Consider the following 15,072-nt stretch of genomic DNA (forward strand, 5'->3'; position numbering starts at 1 on the left):
CAGGTCTCGGGGGCGTGAGGGTCGGCCGGAGATCATCGGCAACTGACGCCTAGGTTGCATTGTCTGGGGGTTACTTTTGCAGATCAATACCCGCAGCACCCGCTGTTTCTCCAGGGGCGCCGGCAAAAGTCAACAGCCAATGACTACGACAGTTTTGAAAGTCGCTAAGTTAAGCGTGAGGCTTACCGAATTCCCGTCACGTCCCCGGCTTGACCTCCATCTGATGCCACTGGTGTCGAAGAAGGCGAATGTTCGTCCGGGAAGCTTCCAAGCAAAGACATCCGGAAGAAAACGAGCTTAGGTCATCGGAAGACGAACCATCCGTGAAGATGCAAGAGTCCCAGAGCTATGAGATTTCCGATGCAGAACTGAGCGAGATATACTCGTTCGCTGTCCAATTAGGTCGGCAAGCTGGTACCATTCTGCAGGAAAGTTTGATGCAGCGACGGTCCGATGGCACTTCCGGTCCAGATGGAAACTCCCAGGTGTTGGAGGAGTTGGTCATGGAGGAGAAAATGAATGCTGTTGATATTGTCACCAAGACGGACAATGGTGAATTAACCCAGTCAGCACAGTTACACCCACTTGCTGATGTCTGACGCAGAAGTCGAAGAGTACATACATTCCAAGATACGAAAACGATATCCAGCACATGCTTTCGTTGGCGAAGAGCTGTACTCGAAAGGTTCGTCGAAGGAGTATCTCGTCAGCGATGCTCCGACATGGGTTGTTGACCCCCTCGATGGAACCGTCAACTTCACGCATTGTTTCCCCATGTTTTGTGTCAGTATTGCTTTGGTAGTCAACCAGAAGCCTGTGATTGGCGTAGTCCATGCGCCATTACTGAATCAGATGTTCTCGGCCTGCAGAGGGAAAGGGGCTTGGCTGAACGAGACGACAAGGCTGCCTCTCCTGGGCAGCGTTGGTGTCGGGCCAATACCTAAAAATGCTCCAAAACAATGTGTTTTTGGTTGTGAGTGGGGCAAGGACAGGAGGGATTTGCCAGATGGAAATCTGCACCGTAAGGTGGATAGTTTCGTCAATATGGCGGCCGAGGTAGGCGGAAGGGACGGAAAAGGAGGCATGGTCCATGGCGTGAGGAGCCTCGGAAGTGCCACCCTGGATCTCGCGTACACTGCTATGGGGGCGTTTGACATATGGTGGGAAGGGGGCTGTTGGGAGTGGGATGTCGCAGCAGGCATCTGTCTGCTGCAAGAGGCTGGTGGGCTGATTACGACGGCAAACCCGCCTGAGAATATTGATGCAGCGAGCATTGAGGATGCCAAACTTGGCGGTAGACTGTATCTTGCCATTCGACCAGCGGCAGATGGTCCTCAAGAAACGGCACGGGAAGGGCAGGAGAGATTGGTAAGAGCAGTCTGGCGAAGGGTGCGGCGCCTGGAGTATCCTAGGCCAGGAGCGTGACGTGTTGCACTAGACAAATCTGAAAGATAGATCGTGTAGAGAACATATATTCATATAGTGTAAAGTATAAGAGGTATTCAGGAACGCCAGCCGCTTACGATATATATGCATGTAAATCAAACAGCGCATCAAGTGTCGCTCAAAAGGCAATTCGTCACAAGACGGAACGGATACAGCACATCACAGCCTTGGACTTGAGTAATCCCAGTCCTGACAAGCCGAGTTGTTCTTCACGGCGTCAACAGATGTCGGTGTGCTATATGTGCAACGTCAGTCGTCATTCAATAATGGTGGCTGGCTTACACGTACCGATGACCATCTTCAGGGATGGAGCGAGGTGAGTCCCACCTCATATGTTGCGAGAGCTTCTGCCAAGCCATAGCTGCACGTTTGGCATGCTGCTCAGGCACTTCCTTATCAGGCTGATTCGCTGTCCTTGAGAACAACTCGAAGGAGATGTGCCCTGTATACCCAGCTTCGCAGACGGCTTCGAGGATCTCCAAGACAGGTAGATAACCCGGTTTCTCAAAAGGAAAGAGTCTAGCATTTCTCGACCATGACATGCGAGGTGGTTGTTCAGCATTATACCAAGCATGACCAGGTAATAGTGGTGCATCCAACCGCTCGCCATCACACACCTCGACATAGAATACCTTATCAATCGCTAGCGACAGCTCCGAGCGAATCTTCGCAATGGATTTTTGACTGTCTTCGAGTGCATTAGGTGTCAGTCCTGTAGGTGAAGCTGGATCTGCGAAAATTCGTCCGGCAAGATTGAAGGTGTCAATACATGTGCCGAAGTTAGGTCTGTCGACTTCTTGGACAATTGACCATGCTGCATCCCATGTGTCGACATGTGTTCCCCAGGCAAGAGCTTCGTAGGCAAATCGAATTGGAGGTGTGGCTCGGAGGCCGATGTCTGCAGCTTCCCTCAGCTCTGCCACAAGTATATCGCGAGAGCCTGTACATTTGGAAGAATCCAAAAAGCTTGAAGGTATTTGAATGAGGTCCGTTCCCAAGGTGTGAACTAGTCTGATCCAGAAATGAAGATCTTGAATAGCAGCCTGGTGGGAAGAGGAATCGAGGCGGCCTTCATAATGCATGAATGGTTGAATACATAATATTTCCAATTCGTGGGCGAGGCAAAGCTCATGAATGTATGCTGCAGCTGCTAGTTGCCTTTCTTGGGTATCAGTCGAGCCGGCAAAGGATGTCCCAGGACTTGATGGCGGATGTGATACAGGTAAAGATTGAGCAATGCCATCAAGGTCTTCGAAGAATAGTTCGATGGACTCAAAGGCATATCGTTGGCACAAGCTCAGCTTATACTCGAGGTTGTGGTGCCATGCTCTTCCCAACGACTGGGAAGCAATGGTTGGTATGAATCTGGCACCCATCCTTGGAAAAGACCAGGAGATTGAGGAGGGCGGGTTAGATGGGCAACACCGTAGAGCCAAAGTGTGGTGATTTGCCGAGCAAGAGACGGAACTTGCTATCGTAAGCTGTCTCTTGGTGCATGACCAGGAGTTGACAAGTAAATGGGAAGCATTTAAGGAGGTTGACAAGAGCGTTCAAAAGACCAGGCTGAGCATGGTCAGGACTTACCTGTCAACTATTTTGTGCTCCACGAGCCATCAGACAATCATGCAGGTTTCTCGCATATCAGCCAGCGGCCCAGCAGTGAGGTCAAAAGCCGTCCAGAATATGGATCGGATTGCAGGGCTGGACCGGCATTGCCAGGGGTATTCCGAAAGTCAAGAATGCTGAGCGGATAAGTCTTTTCCCGCCAGAAGCCAGAGTCCACGGGTGGGTTCAAGCCACGATCTTTAACTTCCTAGTACTCCGTACCGAGTCAGTTGAACTATTCAGTGGGCGGAGAACCTCTAGAATCTCGTCATTAGCAAAGCCTTGGGGGGCATGGAGTCGGCGGAGATGCCGAGTCTCTGGAGCGCTGTAACTAGGATTTCGCATCCGGCAAGTAGATGGCCTCAATTGCAGAGAAAGGATCGCCGTATTGCTGATGCTTAACAACAAGGACCTCCAGTATGACTCTGCAGAGCATGGACACCCCATTATTGAGCAACCAGATCGTCCTGCATGTGGCCGTGGATGAGATTTCGTGGCCTCGTCGCGGCACCTCACCTTACTCCTAATTGGTAGGTGACAAGGAGATCCTCCGGCTCGCCGTGATGTCTGATGCACCACTCCTGGACCGAGATCAGTACGGAAATGATGACTTATCATTTCGTCGCCGACGAAGGTATATCGCAATATTCGATGGTGTTGATGGATAGAAAGAATGAATAAATAAAAGAGGTAGAACGATTGGACGGACTGATGCGGAGAAAAAAGATGCGATGCGCTGCACTGCGCTGCGGCGAAACAGACTGCTTCCGTGTGTACATCCATCTATATGACTTCTCTATTGCTGTCGTTGCTTCCGACTTGATGCATTCCCTATATTTTTTGTGATATACGTCGCTCCTTCCTGTCCTTCTCAGCATGAACAGTTCCGGCTCGCACCTTTGGACCTGCTCACGATGTCTTCGAGCCCAGCGGCTGCGGGGTCCTGGATCGAAGGCACCACGCCTGACACCAAGGACTGTGGTTCCGTATTCACGCCCCTTCGGCGCCACAGCTCCCTCTCATGACGCAAAGCCTCCGGCTCCGACCCCGAATGCTGCTAGCGACGCAGGAGATGGTTCTCGAGATGCACAAGAGCAAGGAGCCATGTCACGGAGGCTAGCCGGGATGGCAGAGGATACAATGGATACCGGGAGCAAAAGCGACCGCAAATTGATGAAGGATGCCGGCTTTTCGGATGATTTGAAGAAGAAACTAGAAGAGCGAATTGCTCAGACGACCTTCGCAGCTGAAAACCAGAGAGCGATCAGTCAAGTCACCATGCCAGTACGCATCAAGCACTTCCGGTGGCAAAGAGTCTGTCGACTGACATGAGATGCAGAGTGCAGCAGGAAAAGGCACACGCGACACGGCCGCTGCAAGCCCATGGACGGGCAATGAATCACTCCATGACTCCGCCCTTCGAATGCTCGACGACAGCCACAAGAGATTGCGGACACCAAGTCGCCCCCCCACACTCCCAGTGAAGAACCTTCGGCCGGCAACGAAGAAGATCATATCCCGCGCAGATCGGCTGGCCAACGCTCGCGACCGGACCTCCAAGTATGCTTTGAGCCAGCAAAGTGATATGTCCGAGAAAGAGCGCGAACGGTATCGCAAAGAACTCAAAGATCGCTTCTCGCCAGGCCATCGACCCATGCCGACCAGTCTGCAAGGCCTGACGAGTCTGGCGAATGAGCGAATCGAAGACGCCATCGCACGAGGCCAATTCAACAACATTCCTCGAGGTAAAGGAACAAACGTGGAAAGGGACTACAACGCGAACAGTCCGTTTCTCGATACAACTGAGTATTTTATGAATAAAATCATTCAAAGGCAGGAGATTGTACCACCGTGGATCGAGAAACAGCAGGAACTCGTCAAGGCGGTGGCAAGTTTCCGTGGACGTCTGCGTAACGACTGGCGCAGACACGCAGCACGAGTCATCTCAAGTGCTGGTGGTAGCGTCGAGACTCAGGTCCGCAAAGCGAAAGCATTCGCTCTGGCCGAAGAAATGGTCAACCCTAGGGCGAGGAAAGTGGAGAATCTCAGTTCCATTTCCCCCGACGGCACTCTGGCAAGCGTGACTGTCGAAGAACGCATCGCATATGGTGTGACTGCACCTGCACCCGGGCCCGATTCTCAAGCAGAACAACCGCAGGAAGTTGTCCAGATCAACGTCACAGAACAGTCTGCGGAAGATGCCGCGGCTGCTCAGTCCGGGAATACAGAGATACCTGCCCAGATCATCCCAGATACACCAACAGATACACCTGTCCAGACAGCCACAGCGTCACCTGCACAATCAGATACTCCTGCACAAACCGCCGCACCTACACCTGCACCCGTTCGTGCAGCAGCCTACCCCTTCCGTGACCCAGCCTGGCAAAAAGCCGAACTAGCATACCACACGCTCGCGGTCCAGAACCTCAACAGCATGACGCGCTCGTACAACCTGATGGCGCCCAAGATCGCGCAGAAGCCGTACTACACGCTCGAGCGCGAATTGAATCGGTGCTTCGCGGACGTAGCGCCCTCGCTACCGGATGAGATCCTTGAACGCAGCCGCAAGCCCACAGTCAAGATCGCAGTCATGCCGCACCGTGAAGGTGGTGTGCTGGAAAAATTCGGCCAAGGTATTGGCGCCGAGCGTTACCGCGGTCACGAGAAAAGCATCAAGGATGAGATCCAGGGGAAAGAGTATGGCTTCCGCCAGCTGTTCAAGGATTTCTTTGGTGGCTCGACGAAGAAGCGCGTCGCTTGAGACTACAGATTTACGATAAGATGATAAGATTTATAGATGTAAGATATATGTTAATGACTCGACAGCAAGATAGAAGCACCGTACGGTAGAGCTGATGGCCTCCTTCTCCAGCAAAGGGCAACGTTATATCGTTGTGTGTGAAGGACTCTGGAATGAAGATAAGGATGATACCTATTTGAACCTGACCAGCTACAGTACAGCCGTCAGACTGTGCCACTTTTTCTGGAAACAGGCTCGCTGGTTTGCTCAAACCGTCGATCCGCCCAACTTCTGATAGGTATATCTACAGATCTGGCAACCACAGAGCTCAAACAGCACCGGGCCGCCCAAATAATCCTTGGCCCGGAATTGTGCGAGGTTTCGGGCATGTCTTCTCAGCGTCTCTGGCTGAAAATAGAGCCAATCGATGTTAAGAGACGTCTGCTCCTGCTCACTGTTCTCTGCTGATGAGGCTGACGTGGCTGAAGAGAGCCTCCGTGCGAGACCGTTGCGAAAATGTAGCCAGTCAATTTGGAGTGGTGTCAGCTCGTCTGATCGAATGTCCATGTCCGACTCCAGGTCTGATTCGGTTGAAGAAAGTCCTAGTTCATCTGAAGAGAGCTGTCGTATCAAACAGGTACGCCTCTCTTCCCTCGCGCGAGTGAGCATGGTGTAGATGCTGTGAATGTAGATCGACATGACTGTCACGAAGATCAATGCCAGCACCACTCCACCCAGTACTTTGAGGTATGTTGGTGCTACGTAGTCGTCGTTGCCGTTGCCGTTGAGGAAGCCATCCACTGGAATTTCCAAGGTGGTGGGCGCTTGCTGTGGAAGGTCTCGAACGACATTCTGATGATGAAGAATGTTGGGCAGGGGGAGGTCTGGGATGGCTAATACTCTCGAGTTTGCTGAGATGACATTGCTCGGACGATATTTGGCATCGAGGTGCAGTCGGAGATTCGTGTTTGCCCTCATGTCGCTGTTGCACCAGGTGGAGAGCTTGGGAGCGGTGGATTGCAACGTGCTTTGCAGGAATGCAGGAGTGACAGAGGAGTTCTTCAGGGTGGTAACACAAGTAGATCCCTGAGACAGATTTTGACGAGGACCTTGTGCGATTCTGGGCATCGAAGAGCAATTCCATGGTTCTGACTGTATATCTGGGGAGTGAAGAAAGATTTCGTTGGTCGCTCGGCTCTAACCGTGAGAACCACTTTATCGGAATCGTGTTCGAGACGCCCAGATTTTGTATGGCGAGTGGCGGTGAACCATCAAAATGTTTCAGGTACCACAATCTAGCGCAATGATCTTTTGGGATGGAGCTTGCTGGAAAGTCTCACCAAGATTGACTGGTTCGTCTTCGTTGTAGCACTTGTCCAGCTGGTATATCTAGGCTATTCAGGATATTCGGATCATCCTTGAATTCTGGACTGTTGATGACATCTTGAGCCTTTGACATGTTCCTCTCGATAACGATGCCTGGAACTTCAGTATTGTATTGTCGATCCTCGGACTCGACCCCATCGGCATCAGGAGTACCTAAGACTCTTGCCAGGTACCGCATCAGGCTTGTTAGTGCGCGCTGTTTGCTGTCTTCATCCGAGTCTTTTGTGTTTTGGAGCGTTGTGGAGATTATTGCCGGCATATAGTAGGGTAGGACGGCGGTTTCGTTGACCTTCCCATCGATATTGAGACCTCGGATGAGCTGATCTTTGCTCACGTTGTCCAGAGCATCAAATGCTTCGCAGAAGAGCTCGGCTTGTGGTTGATCGGTAGTGCGCCCCATCGCCAATAAGCGTAGGAGTGCCCGCTCTTTATGATCACTCACACTCAATCTGCGAAACCCTTTGCCCGAGAGCATATTACCACGCTTCGTGAGGATCTTGTCATAGCCTTCTCGAAGGTTAGCGTTGCCAGCTATAATCTCTAGCGAGACTTCGTGAACGGTTTTAAATGCTTGGAAGACTGGTTCGATCAAGGTTTTAGCCCCTGTGGAATCAAGATGGCCTGCTGCACCGGCAACGTCGAGAATCTGTTCCATGAATTTGAGATCAAATGCGTGCTCGTGACCTCTCATGTGGAGTAGACCCTCCAGAATGATGGGTACGCTCTCGGCTTGTGCAAGTTGGCCAGCGTTCAACTCGGATCCAAGCTCGAGCCCCAGCATAACCTCTTCTCTTTTGTCGGGAGCCAAATAGTTCAAAGACGGGATCATGTCTGCTTTTGCCGCTTCTAAAAGTAAGGCATCATGGTTCTGTTGGTATTGGTGAGTGCGGTGGTAGAGGTCCTCTTCGAGATTTGGATCCTTTCCCAAGTCATTAATAACCATGGATAGTATCAAGGCAAAAAGGTCGTCTAGACACTTTAGCCCGTCATCAAACAAGCCGCAAAGCCAAGCGAAAGAGTCTTTGGTCAGCCGACTTTCGCTGGGTTGACCACGGGTGAAATGATCATAATCTTCATTCTTGATCCATCTGAGGGCAAGAATGCCTACAAGAGTTCGATTGATCTCGTCAAAGTTGAATCCATAAAGAATTTGGGACGGACTCGGATTATCGAGGGTGCCATTCGAATAACGTTCCTCCTCAGTACCTTCAACGGCTTTCGCAGACTTGAGACGTTCGAGTTCTGGTTCGAATGCTTCTTTTATTTGGTGAAGAATCGTAGCTTCATCAGCGAGGAAAAATTCGCCGTTATTGACGGTGTCTTGAAGCGAGCACCGAGGCTGAAGTTTGGCCATCTGCAAGTCGATCAATTACCATAGCGCAAGTAACCCTTCTAGCACAACCCCATCCTTGGTACAAGGGCATGATCAAGAAGTCGCTCTTTGTGCAGTCGCAAAGAGTGACTCCCGTCAACTGCGAGTCAGGCCCTGCAGAATCACTGAAAGCTGAATCGTAATCAGAAAAAATGAAGTCCCATGTGTGGCTGTGCACTTTTGGCGTTTGACTCCCTTCTGCTGTGAAGATGATAGGCGGTGCCTGGAGAAGTGAATCTGGCTATTGAGCGGGGCAAGAAGGAACGTGGTACTTTGGTACGCGGAATGGGTTCGCTGGAGCAATCTTGAGGCTTGTACCAAACTCCTTGCCGAAGCAGGGCGTAGTATTGAACGATGAATATCAGGAGCGAAGTCTAGAAACATCTAGGAAGAAGCGACAGCATGCAGCATAGCCCCTTAGATGAGATTGGTTGATGGTCACGTGCTGCATGCAGTTCATGCATGACTCCAAAAGCTTGACCTCGTCGACCTTTCTTCTTTGACCCTGGGGCATCGATAGCATTGAGAGTGGCTAACACATCCTGCATATCTCATTGCGCCCACATGTATTCGATGAAGCCACCGGACTTCCCAAATACTGAGAACCTGCGTGGTACTCATGCTTTACCAAACACCAACCTCCTGTGCAAACAATGGGAACTAAATTGAAGGGAAACGAGTGGAAGACGCAAGAGATGGAATCAAACACAAGAGCTGTATCTCCTCTTCACGATAAAGCCAGAGGCAAGAATCAAATGTAATAATGTCAAACACTGTGGAAGCTTCACATCCCACATCTCGAAGGTGTTGGATGTGCATACCAACAATTCTTCCGACGCACATACAGTGAATGATATTGATTGCACAGTGGTTGTTGTGCCTACACCACGGATGAGAATACATCGTGGAGCAAAAGAAGTGCAGAGATATCAGGTGACTCCAGGTAAGTCAAGTATACAGCCACTGAAACTACCCCTACCAGATATCTTCCCTTGGAGATCAATCCTTGGTTCTCGTGTGTCCTGTGACAGTGAGCCTTTCACAGCACCGGAAATCTTCACATGCAGTGACAGTGACAGTCATTGTCACTGTGAGGACGGTACATATATACACCGCCTCATAGCCAGCAGATTGTTCAAAATCTTCCTCACATCGACTATTGTTTCTGTGCCTCGCAGACTCCTGTTGTGTGCTATTGTATTTGGTCCACTCTCTTTCCTGCTTGCTACTCAATCTATCTGTCCTGCGGTATCTCGCGAGGCTCTCACCCCCTTTGTTGCCGTTTGTTCTCGGCGTCGCGCGCATTCTACTACTCACGCTCCGCTTTTCTGCCGTCGACGACTAATCATGGCATCACCACCTGGCGCTCAGCCGCCGCGAAAGAACCCATACATGTCATTCGCAAACGATCCTAACGATCCTCGCGACCGCCGCCAAGGAAAGCGCAAACAGAAAAATCCGGCGCCTTCCACACCTGCTGTCGTTCTCCCAGGCACTTATGATCCAACTCCTCTGATGCCACAAGATCGTGGACTCGGATTTGATACCTACAAATCCAGAGAAGAGATAGCCCGGGAGAGTACTCAAACTCTGGCTACTCAGACAACTTCTGAACCAAAGCGCGGTCACCGCAACCCCTGGGGTACAGACAATCCTGAAGACTACGAAAGCGACAACATACCGAGTGAGATCGATTTCACCAGCGACTACGAGGACGACGACGACCCCTGGAAAATGGAGTCTGCAGGAGACAAGCGCAAGCGTGGTGATCCAACCAAGGACGCCGAGAAACCTGCTAAGAAACATTCTCTGTGCGTTTTACCCTTTTGTTTCATTTGCACTGCCTAACAAGAAATAGCGGACCTGCTTCAACTGCCGCCCAGTCAAAGCCAAAGTGGCCCCCCTATCCTGACACTGTCACAGGAGCCCGGCCAGCTGATCGAATGCTGTGGATCTGGAGACTAGAAGGCAAGAGCTATGAGGCGATCTCGAAGAAATACAAGGAACTCAGCGGTGAATATCGGGACGACAATGCCATGGTTACGCGTTTCAAGGGCATGATGGAGCATTTCTCGCGTAATGGCGCTCAGGACCACATCCAATTCATCAAGCACAAGCTGGCTGCGGACAAAGAAGTCGATGCAGAGTTGTGGAGGGCCGTCCGCCGTCGTTTCGAGGAAGATGGAGAGAAGAATGTCTCGGTGCGTGCTCTCAAGAAGCACTGGTCAAGCATTCCGCCTGTGGGCTGGGATGTTATGCCTCCGGTGGCCAAGGTGGAAATCAAAGAGAAGGCCGATCAAGGCGGATTGGCAGATATGGACGATGCATTCTTCGATGCCATCGCGAAGAAGACCCCTGCTCCTGGTGGAATGCTCGTGGGCTATGAGAGCGATTGAATGGTGCTTTGAGAATGAAGTGAACTTGGAGTAAGAGTGTATCTTGATAGCAATTGGCCATTGGAGGGTCACCAGCTCAGAAGCTGGTAATTAGCATTCGAACAGACCTCCTGTTTTTCCCCTTCTTTCCTGCTTCAAATTGGTAACCGGTGCTCGTTCGGTGCGCAACAGCAGGTCATATCCACGTTACGTACAGGAATTTCCTCGCCACCTCTGTCCCGAGCATCTTTAGCTGCGAAGACGGAGAGCCAAACTCAGATGTCGAATCCGAGACGAATGACTGTCTCCTGGCCTTTTTCGAGAGAGTCGAAACCCCTGCGAACGGCACTCTCAAACACCCGATTTGTAAGCTGCAGGAGATGAAGGACGCCTACATCCTGCAACATCTTGACTGGCAGAGTCCACAGCGTGACGGAGGGGACTGGGTAGCCACCTTGTTAGTCCAGCACTACACTGGGGCCCAACGTACTGCAGCTGCGTCCGCCGGCACAAAGGCAGAAGCACGCCGGCTCGCAGCCGAGCAGATCTACGAGGCGATCAAGCCTGGTAGGTCCTTTCGACGACTGGCAGATTCCTTGCGTGTATAAGGCCTGTTTTTTCCGTTTCTTAACTCATCCGAATGAAAGAGGCGGTTGCCACAATACGAATACGTTGGATCCCGATTTTCTCCTTGACGGACGCCTTTTGACGTTGCGGAGAATGATGGTCCACTGTCCAAGTAATCTCCACACGTTCTCCCTCTGCAACGCACCTTTCTAAAAACACCAACACCATTGATCATGTCCAGTGCCCGCGACCTACCCGGTGGCGTTGAGGTGATTAATTCGAGTCAGCACTCCATCAGACTGGTTGGTGGTGATGACGAGTCTGGCGTTGAGGATGTCGCTCCTCCGGAAAATGCTCAGCCAGCAATGCGACCAGTCTCGAGGGAAAGGCAGATGAGCATCCTGCTATGCGCATTCTTTGACGTCTTCGTCACTATTGGCATGAATCAAGCGTATGGAGTGTTTCTGAGCTACTATCTCGCAGACGGAAGCAGCGGCAAAGATCCCTTCCTGCCCAGAAGCGAGACCACGAGCAAAGCAATGCTGGCGTTTGTCGGTACGCTCGCCGCCGGCTTGACCTGGGGGGGAAGTATATTTGTCAATCCGATCATGGCAAGATGCAAAGACCCCAGATGGATTACTGGTGCAGGAGCGGTCTTCATTGGTGCAGGCTATGTTCTTGCTAGCTTCTGTCACAGGGCAAGTATGGTCCTGCAAGCTCGTGGCAGCTGGGCTGACATCCATCAGGTGTGGCAACTTCTTTTGACGCAAGGACTGATCTATGGCATCGGTACCTCCTTGGTCTACTTCCCGGTCATGGCCGTGGCTCCGGAATACTTCGATGCTCATCGTGGCTCAGCCATGGGCCTCATTCTTTCAGGCGCCGGCATCGGAGGCCTCGCTTATGCACCTGCTGCACGTGTTATGCTAGCAAGAGTAGGGGCTGCATGGACTCTTAGGACTCTGGGCCTTGTCAATTTCGCTATCTGCATTCCCATCGTGCTGGCAACACCATCATCTCGGAGTCTTGTCAAGCGTCCGACATTGGTGGACGTTAGGCTTGCTAAGCGACCCATCTTCATCCTCCAAGCAGTGGCTGCCATGGCACAAGCCGCTGGCAACTTGGTGCCTCTTACGTTCCTACCAGAGTTCAGCACCAGACTTGGATACACTGCAGCATTGTAGGTGCACGAGAGCATTTCTGTATCGAAGCTGACCATCTCTCTAGTGGTGCGGCTCTTCTTGCCATCAACAATGCTGTAAACACCATAAGCCGGATCGGCATGGGTTTGATCGCAGACGTCGCTGGAAGGCAAAATACTCTGGTGCTAAGCGTGTTGGGCAGCGCCATCACAGTGGTAGCTTTCTGGTTATCGAGTGCATATGGAGATGACTTGGGCCTCTGGATTGCATTTGTGGTTACCTATGGAATATTTGCCGGCGGGTACAACTCATTATTTCCGACAACGGTGATCGAAGTATTCGGACCTCAAGCGTACGCATCTGTCAATGGCTTCATCTACTTCATTCGAGGTTTGGGCGCACTTTGGGGCTCGCCTGTGGGAGGTGCCCTGGTGAAAGGAGGTACCCATCCCCAAGCATACATTACATTGATCTGGTACGACTTTGCGCTGTTGATGCTGACCAGTGTATGTGTGATCATGGTGCGTGGACTTGATGCCTTGGACAAAGGACAATTCAAGCTCAAGGCCTGAGATATTATATATGTGTAAAGCAATTCTCAACCCCCAGCCTCGTCAGGATCTTGCAAGGCTGCAACCTGCATAAACTATATAAACTGTCCCCGGAATGCAACCGAGGTCGAGAAGCCGACTCCGGTTTTCGGTCCTCCGCACCGATGGCACTTAAAGGTCGCACCACCTAATTCCTCATTCTGTTTCTTTACACAACCTAATCTTGCCACTCTTGCATGCGAGGAAGAATACTATGGTCCTGGTAGCCCAATCGCTCTAAAAGGAAGCATTCAAGCAGTACTCAATTGTCACTTCTGAACCCTCGCCATGAACAAAGTCCCCTCACGTCTCCATCGGTCCATACGGCCGTCCCTCCGAACCTTTAGCACCTCCAGACAACATGCGGCAGACCATGTAAGAATAGTAGAGGTTGGACCAAGAGATGGACTGCAAAATGAGAAGAGCACGATACCACTCGACACAAAATTAGAACTCATACGCCGCCTGGCGCAAACGGGAGTTACACATCTAGAGGCTGGGTCATTTGTGCCCGCGAAATGGGTACCCCAGGTTGGTAGCAACAAGCGTTCAAGGCGGACGAGATGCTAACAGTGGTAGATGGCATCAACAACCGAGATACTGGAGAAACTACTCACAAGTCCCCCTTTAGCGCCGCAGGGTATCGCATACAACTACCTCGTTCCTAATATCAAGGGTCTACAGACCATGGTCAAGACACTACAAGCGAAAGGCGCGCATGCGTCAGGATATCCTACACCACCTGCATCTCCCGCATCCGAGACGTCTCAGGCGTCCACATCATCAAACAACTCGTCCGAGATCTCACTATTCGCCGCAGCGACCGAGACATTCTCACAAAAGAACACAAACTGCAGCATTGCAGAGAGTCTGGAACGATGCAAGCCGATCATGGACCTTGCAAAGCAGAACGATATCCGCGTGCGAGGCTATGTATCGGTGGCCCTAGGCTGTCCCTACGAAGGACCAGACGTCGACCCACACAAGGTCGCTGAGATCACAGCGACGTTGCTGGAGATGGGTTGCGACGAAGTCTCCGTCGCCGACACAACAGGCATGGGCACCGCCCCACGCACACAAAAGCTGTTGCAAACATTAAAAGAAGCGGGTATTCTCGAAGAAGACCTCGCGCTACATTTCCACGATACATACGGCATGGCGCTGGTCAACACGGTGGTTGGGCTGGAGCATGGCGTCCGCATCTTCGACAGCTCGGTCGGCGGTCTAGGTGGATGTCCGTATAGTAAGGGAGCCACCGGGAATGTCGCGACCGAGGACTTGATACACCTGTTGCACAGTCTGGGTTGCGAGACAGGCCTGGATATGGTGAAGATGGCTGAGATTGGGGAATGGATTACGAAAGAATTGAACCGGCCGGATGATTCGAGGGCGGGAAAAGCTACGCTGGCAAGATTGAAGGGTTAGCAGTCCTTCACATTTCGATTCTGTGACGTACATCTGTCTCTTTTCGTCTCTTGTTCTTGACCCTCTTCGATTCATCATATGTCTCTTGTTTATTGAGATTGTATGGCCAAAGATTGCCAGGAATGTGGTAGTAGTATCATAGCTCACGTGGACTCAGACTTTTGAACCGGTTCAGCTGCTTTATCTGTATGTTGAATCGAGATATGAGTTTTTGACCTGATCCGGCACGCCTTGCCGATCCGTCGATAAGCAAGTACTCCTGACAAGGTCAACTCAGCTAGCTTTGTAATGTCATCATAGTCCGGCTTGTTACGACTCTGTTTGAAATCGAAAGAGAGAGGGCCCTCACTGAAGAGAAACGAGAGGGATGAGCGTGGTCAGCACACCTTCTTATACTTGACGGATGTGGAGTATCTGTGAGTCA

General features: G+C 51.4%; 8 protein-coding genes across 8 annotated transcripts; 5 read left to right on the forward strand and 3 right to left on the reverse strand.

Moving 5' to 3' along the window:
* The first annotated feature begins 104 nt into the window (after window positions 1-104).
* On the forward strand, window positions 105-1,455 carry EDD37DRAFT_666454 (inositol monophosphatase). Its single transcript, XM_062819270.1, has 2 exons — window positions 105-552; window positions 605-1,455. The coding sequence occupies exons 1-2, from the start codon at window positions 249-251 to the stop codon at window positions 1,423-1,425; spliced, it is 1,125 nt and encodes a 374-aa protein (XP_062669619.1). The 5' UTR covers window positions 105-248; the 3' UTR covers window positions 1,426-1,455.
* Window positions 1,456-3,270, reverse strand: EDD37DRAFT_632307 (xylose isomerase-like protein). Its single transcript, XM_062816719.1, has 2 exons — window positions 1,735-3,270; window positions 1,456-1,681 (listed from the first exon to the last, which is right to left on the reverse strand). The coding sequence occupies exons 1-2, from the start codon at window positions 2,820-2,822 to the stop codon at window positions 1,606-1,608; spliced, it is 1,164 nt and encodes a 387-aa protein (XP_062669620.1). The 5' UTR covers window positions 2,823-3,270; the 3' UTR covers window positions 1,456-1,605.
* A 584-nt stretch (window positions 3,271-3,854) lies between these two features.
* EDD37DRAFT_632311 (uncharacterized protein) lies at window positions 3,855-6,046 on the forward strand. Its single transcript, XM_062816720.1, has 2 exons — window positions 3,855-4,335; window positions 4,391-6,046. Exons 1-2 carry the CDS (start codon window positions 3,928-3,930, stop codon window positions 5,810-5,812), a joined length of 1,830 nt encoding a protein of 609 aa, XP_062669621.1. The 5' UTR covers window positions 3,855-3,927; the 3' UTR covers window positions 5,813-6,046.
* Window positions 6,047-6,058: 12 nt separating this feature from the next.
* EDD37DRAFT_650828 (uncharacterized protein) lies at window positions 6,059-6,919 on the reverse strand (the record flags this gene model as incomplete). The annotated part of the gene is made up of 1 exon (XM_062818289.1): window positions 6,059-6,919. The coding sequence occupies one exon, from the start codon at window positions 6,917-6,919 to the stop codon at window positions 6,059-6,061; it is 861 nt and encodes a 286-aa protein (XP_062669622.1).
* A 44-nt stretch (window positions 6,920-6,963) lies between these two features.
* On the reverse strand, window positions 6,964-8,927 carry EDD37DRAFT_436942 (uncharacterized protein). The gene has a single exon (XM_062812718.1). The coding sequence runs from the start codon at window positions 8,529-8,531 to the stop codon at window positions 7,128-7,130; it is 1,404 nt and encodes a 467-aa protein (XP_062669623.1). The 5' UTR covers window positions 8,532-8,927; the 3' UTR covers window positions 6,964-7,127.
* Window positions 8,928-9,896: 969 nt separating this feature from the next.
* EDD37DRAFT_609946 (uncharacterized protein) lies at window positions 9,897-10,945 on the forward strand (the record flags this gene model as incomplete). Its single annotated transcript, XM_062815172.1, has 2 exons — window positions 9,897-10,360; window positions 10,408-10,945. 2 exons carry the CDS (start codon window positions 9,897-9,899, stop codon window positions 10,943-10,945), a joined length of 1,002 nt encoding a protein of 333 aa, XP_062669624.1.
* Window positions 10,946-11,596: 651 nt separating this feature from the next.
* On the forward strand, window positions 11,597-13,289 carry EDD37DRAFT_438305 (MFS transporter, MCP family, solute carrier family 16, member 10). Its single transcript, XM_062812723.1, has 3 exons — window positions 11,597-12,189; window positions 12,238-12,671; window positions 12,719-13,289. Exons 1-3 carry the CDS (start codon window positions 11,725-11,727, stop codon window positions 13,203-13,205), a joined length of 1,386 nt encoding a protein of 461 aa, XP_062669625.1. The 5' UTR covers window positions 11,597-11,724; the 3' UTR covers window positions 13,206-13,289.
* Window position 13,290: 1 nt separating this feature from the next.
* Window positions 13,291-15,022, forward strand: EDD37DRAFT_438157 (hydroxymethylglutaryl-CoA lyase). The gene is made up of 2 exons (XM_062812722.1): window positions 13,291-13,754; window positions 13,803-15,022. Exons 1-2 carry the CDS (start codon window positions 13,512-13,514, stop codon window positions 14,646-14,648), a joined length of 1,089 nt encoding a protein of 362 aa, XP_062669626.1. The 5' UTR covers window positions 13,291-13,511; the 3' UTR covers window positions 14,649-15,022.
* Window positions 15,023-15,072: the final 50 nt, after the last annotated feature.

The sequence above is a fragment of the Exophiala viscosa genome (genome assembly GCF_022695815.1).
Source record: "Exophiala viscosa unplaced genomic scaffold EDD37scaffold_6, whole genome shotgun sequence".
Taxonomy (NCBI): domain Eukaryota; kingdom Fungi; phylum Ascomycota; class Eurotiomycetes; order Chaetothyriales; family Herpotrichiellaceae; genus Exophiala; species Exophiala viscosa.